The 22,920-nt window shown below is 49.4% G+C and overlaps 1 protein-coding gene across 1 annotated transcript in view; it reads left to right on the top strand.

The window, feature by feature from the left end:
* Nucleotides 1-22,920, top strand: part of CSMD2 (CUB and Sushi multiple domains 2) — a gene marked incomplete at both ends in the record, with an annotated part of 231,477 nt that overhangs the window by 181,240 nt on the left and 27,317 nt on the right. The window contains 13 exon segments of the mRNA XM_080357655.1: nucleotides 942-1,060; nucleotides 1,149-1,218; nucleotides 3,340-3,456; nucleotides 3,908-4,117; nucleotides 5,224-5,412; nucleotides 7,964-8,141; nucleotides 9,679-9,824; nucleotides 12,755-12,835; nucleotides 13,452-13,565; nucleotides 15,190-15,378; nucleotides 15,994-16,140; nucleotides 17,246-17,434; nucleotides 22,682-22,867. Of these exon segments, the coding sequence (XP_080213781.1) occupies nucleotides 942-1,060; nucleotides 1,149-1,218; nucleotides 3,340-3,456; nucleotides 3,908-4,117; nucleotides 5,224-5,412; nucleotides 7,964-8,141; nucleotides 9,679-9,824; nucleotides 12,755-12,835; nucleotides 13,452-13,565; nucleotides 15,190-15,378; nucleotides 15,994-16,140; nucleotides 17,246-17,434; nucleotides 22,682-22,867 (1,935 nt within the window).

Genomic DNA, 22,920 nt, shown 5'->3' with positions numbered 1-22,920 from the left:
TTCATGGCAGGAGGTGCCTGGAAACCCCAGGCTTGGTTTTATTTATTTCCGTGTGGTGTTGCAGGAGGAAGGAGGGGGTGACATGTGTGTAAAGGGGAGCGCATCACTCAGTTAATGGGTTTTGCAGTAGGATATTCTCAGTTGTAAATGTAGCTCAGATTGAAACGGGATTGAGGGAGGTTTTTGCAGGTTGTTCTGCAGGCATCGGCAAGGACAGGCCATGCTTATATCTCATGGTAAATTCAATCTCTGATTGAAAATGGGAAGAACAGGACTGGAGAATTATACCATGCTGCTAGTGGTGGACTTGGCAGTTCTAGATTAACAGTTGGACTTGATGATCTTACAGGTCTTTTCCAACCTAAACGCAGTTCTATGCTATGAAAAAACATGTTTTCAGGGTGAAGGCAACAAATGGGAATACTGAGGAATTAATGGCACAGACTCTCAATGCGGGTGAACCACGAGAACCTCTATTTCCACAAGGCACTTACATTTGTAATTAGTAGCTGTTGTACATGCACTGAACTTTCTGCTTTAATTGACGTAGGCTAGCTGTTATCTTCAAGTTGTCTTGCGATTGGTTTTCTTCATCTTGTTGGCGATTTGGCCAACACATTGTAAATACCTTTTCTTGTACAAAAACCTTCTGGTTTCTCATTCTGTTTTGGTCAACGTCGTTCCAGTAACTCGAGATGACTGTAAGATATTCCACAGAACACCTGTGGATGCTGGATGTACCCTGTCCCATGGGAATACTGCGTCGTCAGGGTGTCTTTATAGGGGATCCAAAGACCACAGGGCTTTCCCACCCAGTGTCTGTGGTGGAGGTGGTTGGTGAACGGGGGAATGGGATGGAAGGAAGGTGTTTGTTCCCATTCCCGCTGGTTTTCATTCCCATTCCAGTCCCTGCAGCACTCATCTACCTTTTGCCTTTGCAGCCGTTGGTCTGTCCAGCTGCCCGGAGCCGCCGGTCCCTGGGAACGGCCTGAAGATCGGCGAACGCTATTTAGTGAACGACGTCGTGTCCTTCCAGTGTGAACCAGGCTACGCTCTTCAGGTACTGAATATTTTCTAACAAAAAGGACGAGAGCAAACAGCTGAGACACAAGGAGACCAAAGCCCGTGTGTTGTTTTCCTTCCTCCAGGGCCACTCTCACATCTCCTGCATGCCGGGTACCGTCCGCCGCTGGAATTACCCACCGCCACTTTGCATCGGTACGACTCTTCTTCTTCCTCACCTAGCAGATATTAATAACGCTTTTCTAATGTGGACGTAGTATAAAATGTAAAATACAAAAGAGGTTTTGTACTTCAAAGGGAAATCCTAAAACTTTACACTGACAGCAGCTTGGGTTTGTGGGTTGGGGGGTTTTTCCACCTAAAGCAAAGGTCTTAGGACTGGTTTGTTTTTTATGAAGCGCAGCTTGATGTCACTAAAACTGCGTCTTTCTGGGAGCCTGTTGAGGTCCCAGGATCTCCAGTTGGTGCTTTTCTGTCCCTGCTTTGGTGCATGGCAGGTCCGGTGTGACCAGCGGGTGACAGGTCCCAGCTCTTTGTCCCTGGCAGCGCTGCCGAATGGGGCTGCTGGGAAGAGGAGCAAACGCTTGATTTCCCACAGAAAAGCACTGAGCCGTAGGAGAAGAGGGCGAGAGAACTCATAGGAATTTTTGGATTATTTTCAATATTTTGCTTTTAACATATCTAGATGTTTAATATTCATATTGCACATTTTACAGCTTTGAGAGAGACATTTATGCATTTAATAGCTTTAGTTAACAGTTATTTCAGGCTCCTGCTGTTCTAGCTTACATCATTTTGCTTTAAAGTAATTATAAGAGCTAACAGTTCTTTTATCCGACGATCTGCAGGCCAGGAATAAATACAGAGACATTTAGAGCAGAATGACTGAGCTAAAGGACTTGTACCCCTGGGAGTTAATCTGAAATAAACCAGAAGCCCTTCAGCTCAGCGTCAGAGTTGGGGGTCCCAGCATGGAGGAGGATCCCAATATTATCAGCTAGCTGCGCAACTGCAAGTTTCAAATTCTCTTCTTTTAAGCAGCATCAGTCACCCGGTTCGGTAGGATTTGCCTGGTTGGGCTGGGCCCGCTGGGCACTGTCACAGTGTAAATACCAGGGCGATTTAATTGAGATTGTCTGGTTCTGGACATCACAACCAAGCGCGGTGGCACCAGCGCCCGTCACCCGTCTATTCACATCCCTCAGCTTGCGTCAACAAAGGTCACACAGCTTGCGAGAGGCATCGCCACGTCTCTGCAGCCGAGGGCAGGTCACCCTGAGTGACCATTGTCCTTTGTGGGGGTGCTGGTGGTCCTGAGGCTCGTTATCCTGTGCTAATCACGCACCGATGTGTCTAAACCCTGTCCAGAGCATCGCTGGCTGCCGGCCACGCAGAACCCGCGCTTTGATTCTTCCCTTGCTCCAAGAACAGCTTGCTGCCCTGGCCAAGCGTTGCTGATTTGCTTTTGGTCTGCTTCATCCAGATGCTTGACTTCCTAAATAATTTAGAAGTAGTTCTATTAAAGAGCCATTAAGAGGAAAAAGAAAGAGAAATCTTCTGGGAGAAACCTTGTTAGTAGCCGAGTACACGCGTAATGAGATATTGGAAGGGAATTGGTACCTTTGCTGTCAGAACGTGTTAGGAGGACACCTGGGTGTATTCGGCTGGATGGTGTTACTGCAACAAGGTAGAGGTCATCCAGATAACTGGGAGAAGATGCTATCTGCACTTAAATTTCATGTGATGCCTTTTGTAAACATATTTTATGCTGTCATCTCTGGATCGCTTCTTGGATAGGGAATTTACTTCAGTCAGTGTGCAAACACTCTGTTCTATATTTATCAGTAATTGCCTAGAGATTGACAGGTATAGAAGTCAAGGTAGATTGGTTAACCAGAAAAAGAAGGGAGTGCTAACTGGAGTCAAAATAGGATCAGTCTGTTTCTTCACAGTCATTTTTTTAGGTGGTTAAAAATGCAAACAAGTGCCGTGTGCTTGATGTGCGCTGTTCAGTGTCCCTGGACAGAGTGGAGCGCCTGTTGTGTGCTGTTCAGTGTCTGTGGACAGAACAGAGTGTCCGTGTCTCCTCTTGCAATCAGATCTGTCTCTCCCACTGTGGTTGCCAAAACTGGATCTCTGGGCCCAAGCTTTTATCTCCACGTTCATTAGTAACGTGGCCATGCCGTGCTTGGCAAGCTCTGCAAGGTTTCCTTTTTCTCTTATTTGTTTTGAATTTCTTTCTTTCCCACACAGCCGTGACCATCATCCAGACAGACCCGTAAGTCATCCTGACCATTCACCTTGTTGATTTTACAGCGCAGTGTGGAGGAGCAGCAGAAGAGATGGAAGGGGTGCTCCTGAGCCCCGGCTTCCCAGGAAACTACCCGAGCAACCTGGACTGCACGTGGAGGATATTGCTGCCGGTGGGCTTTGGTGAGACAGCTGGTTTTGGTTTGATGCTGTTGTGAAAGGGACAATAGGGAGATACCAATGCCATCCAGTCGGTGCTGGATGTGTTGCTTGCCAAGATGAGTTACAGAACCTCTGTCGTTTGAGCTCCTGGTCACACTTTCCACGTGAGATGCATTTACGTGGTAATGTAAATGTAATTTACATGTGAAATGGTAAAAAGTTTTTCAAGAGGTGATGCCAGGTCACAGTGGGGTGTAACAGGAGCTCCAGCAGCACAAAACCATGGGCATCAATAGCCTGAGCTTGTCTGAAACTAGTAGGACCCATGTACCTGCAGGCACCACGTGCCTCCCATGTGGTAAATGTGCTCCTGCTGATGGACTGGGCTGTACTGGGTGTTACTGGGTGAGCGGTGCTGGTGGGCTAAGGCTCAGGTAGACTTTACAGGCCAACTGTTCATTCCTCCTCCCAGGTGCTCACATCCAGTTCCTGAACTTCTCCACCGAGCCGAACCATGACTTTGTCGAAATCCGCAACGGGCCGTACGACACCAGTAACGTCATCGGGCACTTCAGCGGCACCGAAATCCCGGGCTCCCTCCTGTCGACGTCTCACGAAACCACCGTGTACTTCCACAGCGACCACTCGCAGAACAAGCCGGGCTTCAAGCTGGAATACCAAGGTAAAGAGGTCACAGAACGAGCAGCAGTGGGACAATCCTGTCCCCGGGTGCTGATGGTGAGTGTGGGTATCACGGTTGTGGCTATTCTGTTGAATTAATTCCATGAGGACTTAATCCAAATAAGTGGAAAGGTGTTACATGAAGGCCATGCTTAATCCTAATAACTGGGATCTGTCCACCCGGACTGATGCCTGCGGCAAATAACAAATGTTCCTGGAGTGCTTTGTGACAGTGAAATGCCTCTGAATTAATTCCAGCCAGACTCACTTAGATCTTGGCTCTGTTGACTGTCATGTGCAAAGAGAAGTGTCCTCAGCAGCCTTGGAATTTGCTCTGGAATTCTTTGCAGCTGCTTTTTGGTCTCAGCCAAAGTCCGAACGCATCCTTAGCTGCAGCTCAGCCTTGTGCAATATGAAGGGGCAAAGGATGCCAAGGGCAGATAATGTGTTTAGCACTGAATATGATTAGGATGGGCTTTGTGCAACAGCTGGGAGCCGAGCGGTCCAGGTACCGTGAGGGAAGGACGGAGCGTGTGTCTCCAGCCGTGCAATATAGCCCAGGACTGACAAAGGGCTGACGCCCCAGAAATAGCAATAAAAGCCGCTACTCATACTTAATTGAAAACATTAATTTTGTCTTGACTGTCCTGTTCACGCACTGTATAATTCATGCACTACTGCACAATTTAGGAAGGACTGTGCTCTGCGAGGCACTCTGGGTAATCTGATGGAAATTGCTATGCAAATTAGCTGTAGCAAGGCTGACCCATAATTTATAATGCCAGGTGGAACATGTTAACCGATCGACTTGCATCCATCATCGGGGTTGTCCACGTTTTGTTGAAAACAAGGCAGATTTCCCACGGAGGAGTGAAGCGGGTGACTGTGAATACAGGCAGCCCCGTGCTCCTGTCCCAGGCTGCCGCAAAGCAGCGGCAAGATTCTCCCTCAGCCTCCGTGCAGATGGGCACACGGTTCGTTAAAGTTTATCTCCTTCAATTAAGTCATCGTATGAGGAGGAAGCAGCCAAGCAGCACGGTGGGTGCGCTGTTCTTGCTTTTGTGAGAAAAGTATGAAACATTCCTCCTTATTTCTTTTCTTTTTCAGCCTACGAGCTGCAGGAATGCCCTGACCCTGAGCCTTTTGCTAACGGCGTTGTAAGAGGAGCCGGTTACAACGTTGGCCAGTCCATCTCGTTTGAGTGTCTGCCCGGCTACCAGCTGATCGGCCACCCCGTCCTGACCTGCCAGCACGGCACCAACAGGAACTGGGACCACCCGCTGCCCAGGTGTGAAGGTACGGCTTTGGGACACGCCGGGGGCGTTTTGGGGGAGAGAAAAGGCTTCAGCTCTCTGTTCCTCGCCTCTTTCGAATCATTGTTCTGTAATTGGGCTGAAAGTTTCTGTGGAAACAAAAGCATCGCTGGAGACAGGCGGGGAGTGTGCGCTTGGAATAAAGCCTCAGCCCCTGAAGCGTGTTCTCCATGAGTCGATGTTTGACATACTGCAGCCCGGTCAGAATGAACGCTTTGAGCAGTTCAGAACCGAGGTGCATCTCTTGAGGAGCCTCCGGCGCTGGGTAAGGACAGTCTGGAGCTGTTGCTCGTTTCTGATGCCAACAGGAGCTGCGCTTTCACAGTGAAGCGCTCCAGGGTGATTGTAATCATGCTCTTCTTTGCTTTATTTCTTCAGCAATGTTCAGGTTTATGTTAGTAAATAAAAACAGTCCTGGCGGAAGACCCTTGCAGCTCTGGGGGCTCGTAGCGTGAGAGGATTGTGTCCCTCTCTGGTCATGTTACTGTGGCAGTGATGGCATCTCCAAAATGACCCAGATGGGAATTCTTTGGTAACCTTGTGTGGTCTGCTTGCTGAAGACCATGTGTGCCAAGGGGAGCCTGCAGGTGGATCTACAGGGCTGGATCTACATCCTAGGCATCAAAGCTCAAATGTCCAAATTCTCTTTTCAAACCCCAGTAGGGCTGTTTCAACCTTTCATCCTTTGGGCCAATGGACCGAGTTTTGTGTGGTTTAAGTTAGAAGGTTTTCACATGAACCCTTAAGAAGTTCAAGACTGCTTATTGAACATTTCCCACCGCGTTTCCCAGGAGCTCTGACCTTCATTTCATCCTCCTTACAGCGCTTGCTCTGCAGGAACCGTGTGCTGGGGAAAAGGGAGGGAGAGGTGATATTTTTCCTCTTAAGTCCTAAGCCCTTGAACCCCAGAGCACACAAAGCATAAACAACTAAATCCTCAGCTGCTCTTCCGCTGACCCAGCGATGCAACCAAGATGTGCGTTAGCTGAGAAACTGCCCCATGTGCAGCTGGGGTAACAGGTTATGCCCTTATCTACCTCAGGCATCGCTCTACCAGCTACAACCATCCAACTCTTCCTCCTTTATTGTGTTTTTTAAGTAGCTTTCTTGCTCTGCAGCGCTTCTGCAAGCAGAGAAGGGTGAGGGGTTAGGTACGTTTTGGACCATTTGCTTCATTTCTCTGTGCGCACATCTGGTTGGCTGTTAGTGCTGTTAAAGTCAATGTAGAACTTTCTAGTTGTTTCCTTAAATGGTCTTTTTTTGCATAGCAGCAAGCAACGAGTACTCGCTGCCTTAGGCTAACCGCCTCACCTTTCCCACGCGGGTCACAGCTGAAAGCCCTTTTAATTAAAAGACAAGCTGTAATTCTGAAATAAATGCACAGAAGCTGAGGTTTCCAGCACCACTCCGGGGAGTTTTTCCAGTGATCAGCAAACTGCCTGCTGCTTCGCAGGACAGAGGGGAGCTCAGCCCTCGAGGTTCCTTGGGTGTTTGTTTCAGAAAAATGAGTGTATGGGGTTCCATAAATACACAGGCTTTTCTCAGCGTGACAGACACGGAAAGCGGAGCAGAAGCAGACAGGGAATCGGGGGAGCCTGGCTCCAATCTCACGTCTGCCTCAAGATACGCCAGGGTGGCAGCTACTCCTGGTCAAAAGAGAGTGTTCAGCACCGAGCCTGCATTAATCAGGGGTGCTGGGAGGGACAAAGTGTCTGCCTAAGCCAAGGACTGGGTTAATACAGCTCTGTGGCTTCTCAGGCAGATGCCACTGTCTGCACTTACCCCCTGCCTGCAGTTGTTGCTGGAAACACACTCCAGATGTTTTACCATTTCCATTGAGCTTCCATGCCAGGGAGGTCCAGAAACTGATGCTCATACATGGGACTTCAGACCCAGAGACCTGCTGTCACCCTCCTGCATCATCCTCTTTTTTGCCCTGCCTATTCCTAATCGCCTCTCTTTATTTTGCAAGTTCATTTGGACCTGGAAGCCACCTCGTACAATAGAACTGTCGTCTTGATTAATGAATTGGATGCTGCTGTCATACAAATCATCATTTCCCCCCTGCTCGGATGTGCTCTGTGAAAAGCCAGCTGCTCGGTGGTTCTGGTCCAGGCCATGCTGGATGAACAAGCGGATAGATTTGCCCACTGGTGGGATCTCATCAGGAGCTGTGTTTTCCATGCATGGGTGCAGACAGCTGGTGTAGCCCAAAGACTCTTACTAGGGCATAAGACAGAGTTTATTTGCACACCTGGCTATCACATCTGTACAAAACACCCCAACAGGCTCCTTTCAGCTCTGAAGCACTTGATACATTTATTGTGAAGGAAGGAAGTTGAAAATGTTAGATGTAGTTGTGACAGGAATTACTCAAGGCAAAGTAGGCCAAGGTTTTGGGGCTGGATCCTCCAGAATTGCTATATTTTCATTAAAAAAGAAGGGGGAGAAAAATGGGAAATCGAGGATCTCTAAGTTATTGTTTTGAGGGATGCTTCTTCATTAGGTTTGTGTTTCTGTTTGATTACCTGCAGTGCCTTGTGGGGGGAACGTCACCACCCAAAACGGTACCGTTTACTCTCCGGGCTTCCCCAACCAGTACCCCAATTCCCAGGACTGCACTTGGCTCCTCACGGTGCCGGTGGGCTACGGAATCCACCTCAACTTCACTCTGCTGCAGACAGAGCCCTACAACGACTTCATCACCGTCTGGTGGGTACCGCATGGGTGAGGATGGGCTGGAGCTGCTCCCGAGGCTCTGGCTCGCAAAGATGCTGTGGCTGAGAAATAGAGCACCCATTGCCACCAGGGTGGTGCTGGGTGTCCTCTGGGGACACCGGTGTGAGGATTTGGTGGTTTTTTAAACTCCAGGTGCATGGTAGGGCTTTTAGGTTAAAGACAATGCAGGGGACTAGCAAAATGGACAAGGTGTTACTGAAAGATATAGGTAAGAATTGCAGGGTGAGCGGAGGGGATGATCAGTGGGTGAGTTGGCTGCTTGTGTCAACTGATGGAAACATCATCCTGTGGTTCTAGAGCAGAGAAATCATTAGATTTTTGGGGTGCTTTGCCTCGGCGCTGTGCAGCTCCCAGGAGCAGTCTCACCCTTGCCCGTACAGTAGCACCTGTAAGACCTTCTTGGTCTTTGTCGCTGTTAATTTCTGTGCTCGTCAGCAGTCAAACGTGAAGCCCATCAGAGCCCCGCGGTGCCAGGATTAGCAGTGTCCCACCGCTTTGCCACAGTGACCATGAGCAGGGGTGCAGAGCGGGACCCCCCAAGCATGTTCTTCATCTCCAGAATGCTCCTGAACAGAATCAGGAATCGTCTCTGGGAAGCCTGAGGGGCTTTACAGAGGAGACTTTATGAATGGTAAACAGGGTCTTTATCTCCAGCTGAATTTCGTCAAAGCGAATCTTGTTTGAACTCACATAATAGGAATTGCCTTTTGCTTCTGATTTCTCGGACAGATAGTTTATGGGGCTTATTTTTTTTGAGCTTTTATCTACAGCTACCTGTGTATGGCTAGCGGCTGAATGAGAGAGCCATTGGTAAATCATTTACATTTACTAGTGCTGCCTTTTGGCGTTTCTTTTGCAATCAGAGCAGTGCAGCCCAAGCCGATCTCCCAGGCCACAAATGCGGTGCTGGGATGGTGTGAGGAGCCACTGTGACCCCCAGCTGCTTTTAAATAGCAATGGGGAACGGTGACCCGTGATGTGAATGGGCTCAATTCTGCTGCAGTTAATGAAGCGGCACTGATTTCTGCACCGCTCTTCCTGTCCTGTTTGGAGAAAAGAAGAGAAATGGCACATTAGCAACTGAAATCAGCCAAGGGAGCACATGTAGCTGTGCTGGCTGAAGAGGTCATGGCCACATTCTTGAGCTTGTACCACTCAATTGATACAAGACCTCCAAAATATCTGCTGTGCAAACAGGGAGTGAAACTCCTTTGGAAAACTGGCCGTAATTCTTCAAGTTCTGAGGTTAAAGGTGAAGTTCGCATTTGTAATTGGTTGCTGCCAGGAAGATTATACTGGTTATAATGGGGTGTGAAGGGGGCTGGGGGTCCAGGTCGGCTGCCCAGGGACCTGCTAAGAGTGTATTAATAATATAGATATAGAAAAGGGAGGGCAGGAAAGGAGCAGCATGGAGGAGTTCCTGTGTGTGCAGCGTAGGAGCTCGGTTGTTGCCTAGGATTGAAAACATGTAATAATGCTCTTTTCTTGTATTCCTGGCGTATGATTTTAGGGACGGTCCCCAGCAGACAGCCCCGCAGCTTGGTGTGTTCACCGGCAACTCTGCTAAGAAATCAGCCCAGAGCTCCTCCAACCAGGTCCTGGTGAAATTCCACAGCGATGCAGCCAACGGAGGGATTTTTGCCATTTATTTCTACGGTCTGTATTGCTTGCTGAGCTTTATACCCGTGGGATGCAGAGGGGCACAGATCAGTTGTGACTTGTTGTGGGGAGGAGACGATGTGAATAAATAGACTTTTAGCTGAAGTTTTTAGGTTTCGCCCAGTTTTTAGGTTTGAGATTGAAGGTTTCTTATGCAGCGAGTGCTGGCAGGTGGTCACACAGTCTGGGCAGACGTGGAAATCCATCTGTAACATTGATAATTCAAGTGCCTGCAAACTAGAAGCAACCCTACGCCTCTCAAGGTGATGCCTGTAAATATCATCCTCTCTGTGGCAGATCCCATTATGGATGGTTCCGCTTAGTTTCCCTAAAATTCTCCTTCTCTGCAGCGTTGGCTGGATGCGATATTGTCTTTCCAACGCTATGCCGAACCAACTGGGTCATCTTGGGGTCCTGTTTTAAATGGCAACTGCGTTCCAGTTCCTGTAAATCCCTGAATTACGTGGGGATTCTTTGGTGTGAGCGCTGTTGGGTGTTACATTGAAATGAGAGCATTTGCTTTCCACCACTAAACAAGAGCCCAGCTTTAAATTGGATTAGCCACCAAGTTCCTGCGGTAGCACTGGGATTTTGGAAAGTGCAAATGGAGACACCTCCTCTTGCTTCGGTTATTTGCTGGCAACAGCGTCAGCACGGTCTTACATGAATTGCACGACGAATCTGTGCAGAATGTCTTGGTTTGTGTTCAGTTCCGAAAGGCAAGTATTACACGGATAGGCTGAATTTAAAGAATGTTTGCTAGGCTTCGGAGGGAATTGGTTTATTGCTGCAAAACACTGTAAGATTTATATTACCAGACAATGGTGTGTATATAACAGTTATGCAAAAAATTATGGTCTAGGCAGTTTGGCTCGGAAATGAGCAGTATGTAAGCAGTGCTGCGGTTCAGCAAATGCTTGCTTTTGTAATATGAATTAGATACTATCATCGCTATGGTTAGAGCCCATCAGCATATGTTGCTGTTCTCTAATCTCAATAGCACTTTATACTGAGGTTTCTTTAGCTTGCGGTTTATTTGGGGTATAAAGACGTGACCAGGGGTCTGGGTTGGTGCTGATGGGGATGGCACAGAGCAGTGTCATTTATAGCTGTGAACCGCCCGGGCACTGCGCTTGGCTTTTTATTGAAGTGTCATTTACTGGCTTATTGGTCGCTTGCTATTAATACATGGGACTTCAGTTAAAGCCTGAGGAGGGGAAAAGTTTGCACACCAGGCTTAGGTGATGCAGTCAGTTAAATCTTCAGCATCGCCCTTTGGGGGGTAACCGCAGGAAAGGCAATTTCCTCGCGATCTACAGCAATGTATATTGTCATTTCTGCAGCTGCATGCTGGCAGATCTAGGACATAGGAGACATCCTCCTTCAGCTTCACATTGTCTTTTTTTCCCATATGGTGATGATCAGAACCGTGTCAGAGAACCGTTGGCCTTTTAAATGCCTGCAAAGAAACGTTTCCTTAGGGTGGAGGAAGGGAAACAAAAGGATGATTCACAGAGCTCAAACATTCTATAGCATCCCTTGAAAAATGATGATGTTGCACCTATTGTTAAATGGGTTAGTTCAGGTGCCAGCGCGAACTGATGTGTGAGCACCATGGGAAAGGGTTTGATGGCGCCGTAACTCAGGGGGTCCCAGTGTGGTTTCAAGGACGGGACTCTGCTTTGTCCTGCTGAGGACAGATGGATTTGCCACTGAAAGGAGCTGAACCGGTGCTGTGTCGCCCCTTTGTGTTGATATATGGCCCATTAAGGAGAGGAGATATATACTCAAAACGTTGCGTTTTCTTTCCACTTCAATTGATGCTGTCAAGCACTTTTAAAATAGCATTTAATTTAAATTTTTGCTATGGTCTCCTTTCCTTCTTCCCCCGCTGTCAAACATCTGTTTAAAAGGTTGCAAATAAGTGTGTTCCTCATGGGATGGCACTGTGCTGTGCAGCAGAGGGGATTTTGGGGTAAGTATTGCCCTTCCCCAGGTTAGGGGGTAAGACGATGGGGCATCTACTTCTTCACATGCAAACCTAATGAAGGTTTCTGCCAGGACCGCCAGCCTTGTCATGGCACGAAGAGCTCACCATCGCGGATTTACGAAGAATTAACATTTAGTGGCAGCTTGAGCTCCAGTATCTTAAATTAAAGGGCTGATAAAAATTTCAGAGGAAGTTATGCTTGTCCAGGATCAGGTGCAGGGGGAGCAAAGATGCAGAGAAGTGCTGAGCAAATAGCAGAAAATGTCTTTTCATTAATATTCATTTAGTTCCCAGTACCGTATTTTCAATTTAACCGTGCTCACAGCTCTCGTGTTCAGTTGCAGCAGCGCACAGTGCAGGAGCCTCATGCACCCACATGCTTGTAAGCGGTGCTGTTGTTTTGCTCGGTGTTAGTTCATCTTTAGTTTTGCTGGAGAATTTGCTATTTGCGATATATTTGGTGAGGTGTGTGAGCCATAAGGAATTGTTTCTGCTCCTCAGCTGGGTTTCTTCTTCCCATTTAGCCACATAGAACCACTGAAAAAATGCCTAATTGGGTAATGAGTACAAGGTCTGCGCTGTTTTGCACCGAGATTGGCCTTGTGTGGGTTACTGTATAAAATGCAAGCTGCATATAGGATTTGCAGTTGAAAACATTAGTACTCCTGGAATTATTTGTAGAAGAAATTAATGAATAAATTCTAATTTAAAAGTTGTCTGTCGTTCTTCATCCAAAAGGACTAAACTGTCCGGGCACCTGCAGCTCCATAATAATCTGTGTCCTGTTGCGTGTAAGAAACTGGAGGAGGCTGCTTTGGGTCATAAAGCCCTGGAGGCACCTCTGAGGGGTTTGGAGGGGAAAGGGCTGGTTGTGTTGTTGCTGATTCCTTCTCCCTGCGGAGAGAGCATAACATCTGCTCTTCCTCTGCTCTTCCAGCCTACCAGCTCTTCCGCTGTCAGCCTCCCACCATCGTTCCCAACGCAGAGATCATCACCGAGAACGAAGAGTTTAACATAGGTAGTATCCTGTCCTTGCTCAACACCCAGGGACTCAAACCGATCCGCTTGTCCCGAGGCTTTTCCTCTCTCATAGTGCGGGAGAAGTGGTTTGGCTTTTATGAAAGCCCCAACCTTGTTCGGAAACATTTAGACATCTTTGCAACAAAAACAGTTTTCAGGTGTTTCAAAGTATTGTGTGAAAGCTTTAGAGGCCATTATTCTGTTTTTGAGAACCTTTCACCCAGATCGACTGTGCTTTTTGTGCTTTTTGCTGTCGTTCATGGTTACATCCACATTATAACGGTGTCTGCAACCAGTGCAGTAGCTGTGATTTTTTTAAGCAGCTTTTCTCACTGTCTGCTCTCTTTGACTGAAGTCTCCACCTGAAATAGCTTGTACACATCATAATAGTCTCAGCGGCGTGCCAGCAGCAGTTTGTCCCAACTGAGACTCCCACATGTCTTCCTCCCTCTTTTATTCTGCATCTGTGCCTTTTATTTCTGCACGGTCATGCCAGAGCTCGATGGCAGAGCCACGATCAAGTGCAGCCCCTGGTACCTCATCCCCAGCTGCGGTTCAGCCTTAACGAATTGATCCTTCTCTCGCCTCCAGATGTTTTCTGTTTCTGTCTGTAGGTGACGTAGTGAGGTACCGATGCCTCCCTGGCTTTACCCTGATTGGAAATGAAATCCTGACCTGCAAACTGGGCACTCACCTGCAGTTTGAAGGGCCTCCGCCCACGTGCGAAGGTAAAGCCGGCGTGAGATGTGGGTCCTTGCTAAGGGAGGGAGCAACTGCGGGGGTTTCCTTATACATACCGCATCTCTGGGGTTAATTCTCACATCTCAAGGGTCTCAGTAGAGCAAAACCACCTGTCAGGACCTTATGAGGAGGGTGGCACAGAGAAAGGCGTTTTTCCCAACCCAGGGCCAAGCACCTTGTCTGGGCTCAAGCAAAAAACGGTGCGAGATTTGCTGGGCAACTTATTGCAGCCACGCTCTGATAAATGATGGGGAAAGTTCCTCCACCCCCCGATGGGTCCCGACACCTTCCCTTGCGTTGGGTACCACTGGATTATACCCCAAGCCCTGCTTCAGGAATGCACTTTAAGCTCATACTTTCCTGCACAGACACCGTGTGTCTGCACTCGCAAAGTCATTAGAACAGTCACCCAAGTGTCCTCGCCCTGGCAGTGGGGAGGAATTAAGCGCTGACAGTTTGCTGGTGATACATGAAGAGCCAAGGGAGGAGCAGGCTGCGGAGCGAGCTCCTCCGGCGAGCTCATCCTGCCACAACAGCTTCTCTATTAGCGCCACAGAATGTAGAACATGGGAGAAAAATGAGAGCCCCAAGCACGCGGCGTTGTACACCTTGCTGCTGCTCAGGAGGGATCCCGAAGATGTTTCCGTGCTGCCATGTTACCTTATTTATCCTCTGGATTCCTGCTGGTACTTTTGTTCGCTCCAGCCCTGATTATTTCATCTCCTTCATTCCCTCCTATCTGAACATTTTTACCATATAATGGGATATTTTTCTATAGCTTTATTCTCCCTGCAATAGCGCGGACTGAAGGAGAGGAAGGGAGGTCATTCAATTATTTACTGATGGTTGTTAGCCTAGGGGTAAAGGGACTGCTTAAATTACATCTGGCCACCAATTTATAGAGGTCAAAAAATCACTGATGGGATTAAGGATTTGGAAAGAATACACTGTTCTTTCTGGATAGTTCTGGCTGTTTTCTATTAATACAAGTACAGTGTTTGCACTGGGTTTTAGTGACAATTATGGATGAAAAAAGATCCTTTTCTTTTCATGCGTTCTGCCTGCTTTGTGTGTTTGCCTCCTCTTCTGGGGTGTTTTTGCCGGCCCTTTTATTTAGCCCTTTTAGCTGGATGTGATGTTTTCAGAAGCTGAATGGGCTGTACTGATTAGAGAGAGGAAGTGGAGTTCTTATGTGTCCTAGGTAACAACTCCTTGGGAGACCTGGGATAAGCCTGTAGTTCCACACCTTGTTCTAACCCAGGAAATAAAGTTTCCAGGGACTCCCAGGGAGTTTTTATAACTTGACAATAGTCGCTTGATTGCAGCGCCGTTCGTCTTGAAAGAGATGTGAAATAGTGCAAAGACGGGTGAAATTATTTACTTGTGTTGTTACTTTTTGTCCCTTCCTTTAAATGTGACCCTTGCTGGGGTTTGTGGAACCACAACGTGCTTCGTTTGGAGGGTCGGGGTGTGCAGTGCATGGATGCGGGTGGGAGTTGGGCTTTATCTTGACGTAGCTCATCAAGACAGACCTTCTTAGCCATAGTATCTTGTGTTTCCTTCCTTCCTCTGCGAAATGAGAGGATTGGTTTGTGGTCGTGTTCCCTGCAGTGCACTGCCCGATGAACCAGGTGATGACGGACTCCACCGGAGTCATCCTCAGCCAGAGCTTCCTGGGGACCTACCCGCACTTCCAGACCTGTTCCTGGGTGGTGAAGGTGGAGCCGGGCTACAACATCTCCCTCACCATCGAGTACTTCCTGAGCGAGAAGCAGTACGATGAGTTTGAAATCTTTGACGGTAAGAGATTCACCGGTTTGACTTGCGTAGCAACCGAGGGGAGAGGAGAGAAACAGCTTCGTTAGTTGTTAATCTCTGTTCCCAGAGCTCTTTGGGTAGAGCTTTCCACTGCTGTGCCTAAAACCTTCTCCTGGACTTAAGGGAAGCTCCTCCTAAGACTCATTGATTCTCTGGATAAGAAAATATCAATGATTTGATTTTTGGATGACTCTAAAGTATTTTTCCAAGTTAGCAAGCTCCTGGGAGAGATGGTAGCAGAGGCTGCTGGGAAAGGACGAGCTGGGAAGTTGGGGCTTCTCATCCTTGAAGCCCATGCAGATCGGAGATTTGGGTCCATGAGTTCTCACGAACTGAGAGGGGATCTGTCAGTATTGACAACAATGCAGCTTCGTAACCCAGAATCCAAGCGCGGTGCGGATGCTCCTGTGGTTTCCCATTGGGACCAGAGCTGAAGGCATTGCTGCCTGGAGCAAAACTCTGGTCTGGCTGCCATCAGCTGGGCTTTGCCTGCCCTTGGTTTCCCAGGAGCTGCAGTTCCACCAAGGCCTGTTCCTTCTGCAGAATAACCATCTGTGCATGCCGGCCCTGACTCGTCCCTTTCCCTCCGCCCCGCAGGTCCCTCTGGGCAGAGCCCGCTGCTCCTGTCGCTGAGCGGGAACTACTCGGCCCCGCTGACCGTCACGAGCAGCGGGAACAGCGTCTATCTCCGCTGGTCCTCTGATCACGCCTACAACAGAAAAGGATTCAAGATCCGCTACTCGGGTAAGCGCACAGCAGAGACGAGATGTCTCTGCCCACACCACGGCCGTCTCCTGGGCTCGGGATCCCTGCGGAATTGCTGCAGAGGGACACAAAGCCGGGCTTATTCTGCGCTGGTTAGGCTGGGAACCAGGGTTACTTCCAACAGAAACCATGAAGCTTTGGCTGATTTCTCAGTCACTCCAAAGAATCAGAACCAGAATACAGGGTGGTTCAAAAAGATGGACCTGATATGTTACAATTACACAAAAATTTGCAAACAGTTTAATGACTTAGCAAGTTTTAGTAACCTTTTTGTAAATGCTCTGTGTTCTCTCCACCTGCTGTGTGCACAACATTGAGATGATAGTTGATAGTTCATGGTTGCAGACATAGTGATTTCAAATTGGATCAGTGTTTTTGAGATACCCTGTATGTAACCATAGACAACGTGACTGTGGTTGCATGGAACCCATCCCATGCAATGGGCAGTAAAGATTGCTGGGTTACTGAATTCCTGTGTCCTTGCTATGAGGCCAATTTGAGATATTTGAAGATGAACATCATGAAACATAAGAACTTGTGTGAGGAGCTGCTTGGTGCATGAGGCACAATTTTCATGTGATTGATGGTATTAGAGCATTTGCAGTGAACTGTTCAAAGCACATGGTGCTTTTGGGGGTTCAGCCGCTGCTCTTGCAGGAGCAGGACCAGGAGTCTCGGTCACTCATTCAGCACAAAACCGCTGCTGGATACACAGTGTTTGCTGAGAATTCCTTAAAATTCATTACTGCCTTTTGGAACTTAGCAAATATTAACTAATGGAAGTTATAAAACTGGGTTGAGAGCTCGCCAGTACGTCATAAATAAATAATGACTTTACTCAATAAATGAATTAAGTAATATTTAATTATCAGAAATTAGTCTTTATTTCTAGAGCCGAGTGAAACTCGGGTAGTAGCCGTGCGCTCTTTCCCCCTTTGACTTTGTATTTATCCATCACATTCTCTGTTTCTTGCCCAGCCTCAGGGGGTGGTGAGCACAGTGTAATTCCCAACAGCGGGAAGGGGTTTGGTTTGATGTGGGCCCATCCAGTGCCTGATTTGTGCTGTTCTGCCCTTCTCCCCAGCCCCGTACTGCAGCCTCCCGCAGCCGCCGGCCCACGGGCTGCTGCTCAGCCAGACGGGTTTGCATCCCGGCAGCACCGTGCGCTTCGGCTGCGACACCGGCTACCGCCTGGTGGGACACAGCACCAGCACCTGCGCCCAGCACCCCCAGGGCTACTTCCACTGGGACAACGCCATCCCGCTGTGCCAAGGTGAGAGCCGCCAAACGCGGCGCCGCCAGGAGTCCCAGCAAGGGCTGAGGAAAACGCGGTGAAAATAAAAGCCTTTTGTGATTCCCCCAGTTCCCTGTTGAGAACAGGCTGGGAGCTGCGGGGATGCTCCTCTTGCATGTGAAGTCTTAGGGAGAGATGAGCGAGGAGGAAAGGGGGTGACTGTTGAGGAGTGTTTAGAGCCACGAGGATGCTGGAGGGAGTGGAGCATCTCCCGGGTGAGGAAAGGCTGAGGGAGCTGGGGCTCTGGAGCTGGACAAGAGAACACTGAGGGGGGACTCATTCATGTTTACAGATATATAAAGGGTGAGTGTCAGGAGGATGGAGCCAGGCTCTTCTGGTGACAACCAGTGACAGGACAAGGGGCAATGGGTGCAAACTGGAGCACAGGAGGTTCCACTTAAATTTGAGAAGAAACTTGTTCCCGGTGAGGGTGGCAGAGCCTGGCCCAGGCTGCCCAGGGGGGTTGTGGAGTCTCCTTCTGTGCAGACATTCCAACCCGCCTGGACACCTTCCTGTGTAACCTCATCTGGGTGTTCCTGCTCCATGGGGGGATTGCACTGGATGAGCTTTCCAGGGCCCTTCAACCCCTGACATTCTGTGATTCTGTATTTGGAATGGGGGGAGAAAAACCATCATCTGTGCAACGGTGACTACCGGTGTAGAAGTGTTTGAGCTCTCAGTAAAGACACAGCCAAACCTCGGTTAAGGATGGAGAAGCTCTTGCCTGGTAGAATCTAGCAAGGCTGAGCAAGAGCCCGAGTCCTGCAGGGCTTTAGCGACTGGAATTTCCTTTGGTATTTCTGGAGGTGCTGTCTTGGGTCTGCATGTGTCAATGAGGGATGAGGACATTTTTAGGATTCACATGGTGCCCAATTTCTCTTGGCTTCATATAAGATTTAGGCATGTAGTTGTTCTTTCCACATGTTCTCCTCATTAACTGTAATCTCGATGACGTGCTGTACCAGCACGGGGCTCGTTGCAGGCGGAGGGGAGCACGGAGCAGGATGCCCCAGGGAGCTTCACTTCTGCGCTATTTTGTCTCCCTCGCTATATTCACTTTCTGATTGCACCTTTTTCTCAATCCGCCAATCATCCCTGCTCCTTTGTGTTGATAAAATACCCATCTTTATTCTGATGAAGCCTTTCAGTGTCTTTGAACATTCAGCCGTGTTCCAAGGGGACCGAGCAGTGGGGATTAATATTGCATTGACTTCCCTGGAAACCAGCCAGAGAACAGAGACGGCACAGGCAAAACCTCATTGCATCGGCTGCATTGTTGTCCAGTCCAAACCATACGGAAAAGCAGGATTATTTAGCACGAGAGAGACCAAAGAGTCTTGAAAAAATCCTTTCTGTGCTCCTGAATCACTCAGTCTCTTTGGAAAGGGCCCAGGGGTGCGAGCAGTGCTGCCTCCAAAGGGTGGGTTTGTGCCCTGGGTGCGTACACCCCTTCGGAGCCCTCTCAAGGTGATATTTATTTAAAGCTGAATGGAAAGCAGTAAACCAAGACCCCATTGGCAAAGGGGAGCTGGGAGACCGGGCACAAGCTCGGGTGCTGATTTGGCCTCGGTGGTAACGCAAATGCCGAGCGCTGAAGCGAGCGGCTGAGCCGGCAGCGAGAGCGGCAGCGCCAGGGGCTGTCATGGCAACTGCGCCTCCCATTCCTTAGCCCAGAGTAAGGGATTTCTCTGATGTGCTGCGTCTTTTTTAATGAAAATCATGTAATCAAGAATAGGTGTGCATGCTGCTAAGTCTTTACTGCCCTGGTGTGCTGGAATGTCACCCGAGCCTCGCATTCAGCTCCAAAATCTGTCTTTACTCCCACGACATGTCATGGTGTGTGGGGAGTGGATTTTAAGCAGGGAGGAGGTAGAGAGGATGGACTCAGATGAGGCGACACCTTACAGCAGCAATTCAAAGTAGAAAAAAGTCCCTGAGCGCCAGTTCCCGGGTCATCAAGGAAGGACCATCCGTCAGCTTGGTCAGGATCTCGGTCCTGGGTGTCCCTCTGGAAGAGCCTGCCTGTCCAGCAAGGAGAGCTCGCTGCTCACATTACACTCTCAGGTTCAAATAACCCCTTTGGGAAAGTCACCTCCTCTCTCTGTTTCCCTGCGTGTACATCAGGAATCCTCGCGCTGGCCCGTGGTGCCTGGAGCTGGATGCAGGAGGTGGGAACGGGAGGAGGATTCACGGTGGAGCAGCTCCCCCCCCTGGCACCGAGCAGCCCAGAGCCAGCGCTGGCTCCACTTCCCTGCTTCAGCTACAGAAAATCCAACAGCCTTTGGGTTTTTTTAAAGCATTGCTCTCAAAGCCAACTGGCAACCTTTTGCTTTGGGCCGTACTCAGTTTCTCATCCTTTCTGGTGGCCAAGGGCCGCATGGCAGAGGTTGGGAACTCGCTCCGTAACGCTGCGGGAATTGCTCACACAACGGGTTGTGGCAGGAGGGGGGAACTGGGGTGCCCCTAAACACATGGTCTGCTTAACAAATGGCATTTCCCGCAGCTCCCTTCTGCCAGCACATAATGCTCTTCCCAATCCCTTCTGAGTAATCTTTCCTACGTGCTCCGTCCTAGCTGACATTTATGGAAGCGGCAGAGAATATTCTGCAGGGAACAATCTTGCGTTGGCACAATGGGGGAGAACACAAGCTGATCTGATATATGCCTTTTTCTGTCTCGGCTGCCTATTTTTAAGCTGCTTTGTTTTTGGAATCCCAGCTGCAGATTTGCTTTCATAGCCTCTGTCCGTTTTCCTAGCACATCCTCTTCCTGCAGGAGTTTTTGTGCCTCTGAAGCCCATGAGCGCTGCTTTTTCCCTTGACCACGCTCTCCCCGGATCTCTCCTGGGTGAACTCTGGTTTGCTTTCCCCTGGAACATCGGCTGTCTTTCATCCCCTCTGTTTCTGGTGCAGTGCCCACAATTTGAGCCTCAGGAATGCTCTTTGGAGCAGATGGCAAGTTTATTGCCACCCCAAAAATCAAACTTCTCTGTGTCACGCAATGCGCTGTAAATAAAACCTCACAGATACCGCATTCTGCTCAGGGATGCGGGATGCGCAGGGAAGGCAGGATCCCATGTGGGTGCAGAGCACCAGAGCCCACTCGGTGCTGTGAAGGTCACAGCCCAAACTGGCTCTCCTTGTCCCATCCTTCTTCATGTTGTAGCCTGTCAGTGGGTGAAGAAAGTGACATATTTATTATTTTTGGTGGCTTAATGGGCTTCTTACTTACCCGCATCTGGCCCAGAAGCACTGTATTGTTGCTGGCTTTTGTAGCGGGGCAGGGATTATGCAATGGAAAGACTCTAATGATCAAACCAACCCCTTGAGAGGCAGGAGGAGCTTGCTGGCAGGACTGGGCAGCTGCAAGTCATCCTCCCCTTGGGCAGGGAAAGGAAGGCAAGTGGCATCTCAGCCCCACTGACCCAAACAGAGCTGGCCCTGGACTCTCCTCACTCCTCGTGTCCCTCCCTGTGCCTCAGTTTCCCAGTGGCAAATAAGGTGATGCGTTTTGGCGAAGCCTCAGGCTGCTGAAGAGAACTAAAGAAAGGATGGAGAAGGCTTTGCTGGGGCGGGGGGGTCAACTTTCTCACCAGCCTCATGGGTTGGATGCGCCATCAGAAAGTAATAATGAGAGAACCGCGGGTGGAACTGCAGGACTCTCCAGGTCCCCTCTTCTTCTGCCTCGGAATGAAATTGGTATTCAGCGCGGCTGCTTGTCTAGACACCCAGCCTTGTGGAGAGCTTCGCCAGGCTCCTTAGCTCGATGAAGTGACATACGTGTGATTATCATTTCAACCGGGGATATGCCTGCTCCTGCTAATACGAGCCCACTGAATTACTCACACCTATTAGCAGTACCGGTGTCTGCAGGGCGCTGTGTGATTGTGCTCCAGGCTGGGGCTCTGGACGACTCACAGAGCAGTCGTGGGATAAAAGCATCTTGGACCTGGAGTGGTAGAAAGCTCCGGAGGTTGTGCTGGGGCTGCACACTGTAAGTTTGGTCTCTCTTTTCAGTGCTCAGTGGGGTCTGTGTCACCAGAAGGTGACTCTTCTAAGGCTGTGGAATTTCCAGCCCTCATTTCTGTGCGGGGGGAATAACAGGAAGGTGAATGTGTGTTGAAGCACCTGCATGTGGCTCAACCTCCAGTTCGTGCACAAGCTGAGCGGGAGCAGCTCAGGCTGCTCAGGAAGGAATGGGTTTAAAATGGTTTGGGTGAGGTGATGGCCTCCAAACAGTGCTTGGTGTAGCAGGCTGGGCTCAGCCCTGTGCTGGTGGGGTCGCAATGGCAGCGTTATGGGTCCTAGTCTGCTCATCCCCCTTGTCATTGTCCTGGGTGGGCTGTGCATGTGTATTTACATACATCTCCAGCCTAGCGAGATGGGCATCCCCCAGAGCAATATAAACCCACAAGATGGCTTTGGGGGCAGCTCTGCCCTTGGTTTCCCAGCTCTTCTGAATGCTGATAGAGGGGAAGAAAAGCAGGTTTGAGTGAGACTCCCAGCACTGTTTTTCCCAGCGGTAGAGAAAGGGGTAACAGGGCTTGTCACGTCTTGTGAAACTCGTGCCGCATAAATGAAGGTGATTCTGGTCTGTCTGTGTGTGGCCGCAGCTCGTGTCTCTGTGACCTGCCTGTCCCATCCCTGCCCTGTTTGGCCACAGAACTGAGGATCCCAGCAGGACTGGTGCAGAGCATCTTCCCCAAGTGCTGCCATCCTGAGCAGCCATTTGCCATTGTGCTTCTTCATCCACTTATTCCCTGAATTGCCCCCCCTTACCTTCTCAGCCATAAGGCTAAATTTAGCCTTCCTTCTGCCACGACATAATTATACAATTTGCTGCCTTATGTAATGCAGAAGCGCTGGTGGAAAGGAGTTCCAGGTTGTTGCTGCTGTGGGATGTAAATACAAAATGCTATTGCTATCTAATCCCTTATCTCTGTGTGGAAACTTTTGAATACTGTGTTGACGCATTTTGTGCTACGGATATTATAGAAAGTATGAGCCAGAGTCTCTTCTATTATAAACTGGTGTGCAGCGTTGGCTTTGCTGTTACCACGCCGATAGGAGTTTAAAATGTGATCCCCTGTACAAGTGGGCACTCATTGCAGCTTCTGGGCTTCAACAGGGACTGGGGCTTTTGTAAGCAGGAGAGCTTGGGATCTGGGCTTTCAGCTCACCACAAATCCATGGAAATGACTGATTTCTCAGCCGTGTTATTTCCCAGCTCTCTCCTGTGGGGTTCCCAGAGCCCCGAAGAACGGGGTCGTCTTTGGCAAGGAGTACACGGTGGGGACCAGAGCCGTGTACCAGTGCAACCAGGGCTTCCAGCTGCAGCGCGGGGAGCAGCCCAGCGCCGAGTGCCTGCGCGACGGGCAGTGGAGCAACGGCAACCAGCCCCCCCAGTGCACGGGTGAGTCTCTGCTGCCGGGGATTTGGGGCATCCCTTCAGTAGTGGCTTCCAGC

Source organism: Nesoenas mayeri (genome assembly GCF_963082525.1).
Source record: "Nesoenas mayeri genome assembly, chromosome: 21".
In the NCBI taxonomy this organism is placed as follows: domain Eukaryota; kingdom Metazoa; phylum Chordata; class Aves; order Columbiformes; family Columbidae; genus Nesoenas; species Nesoenas mayeri.
This window is presented reverse-complemented; position numbering and strand designations above follow the sequence as displayed.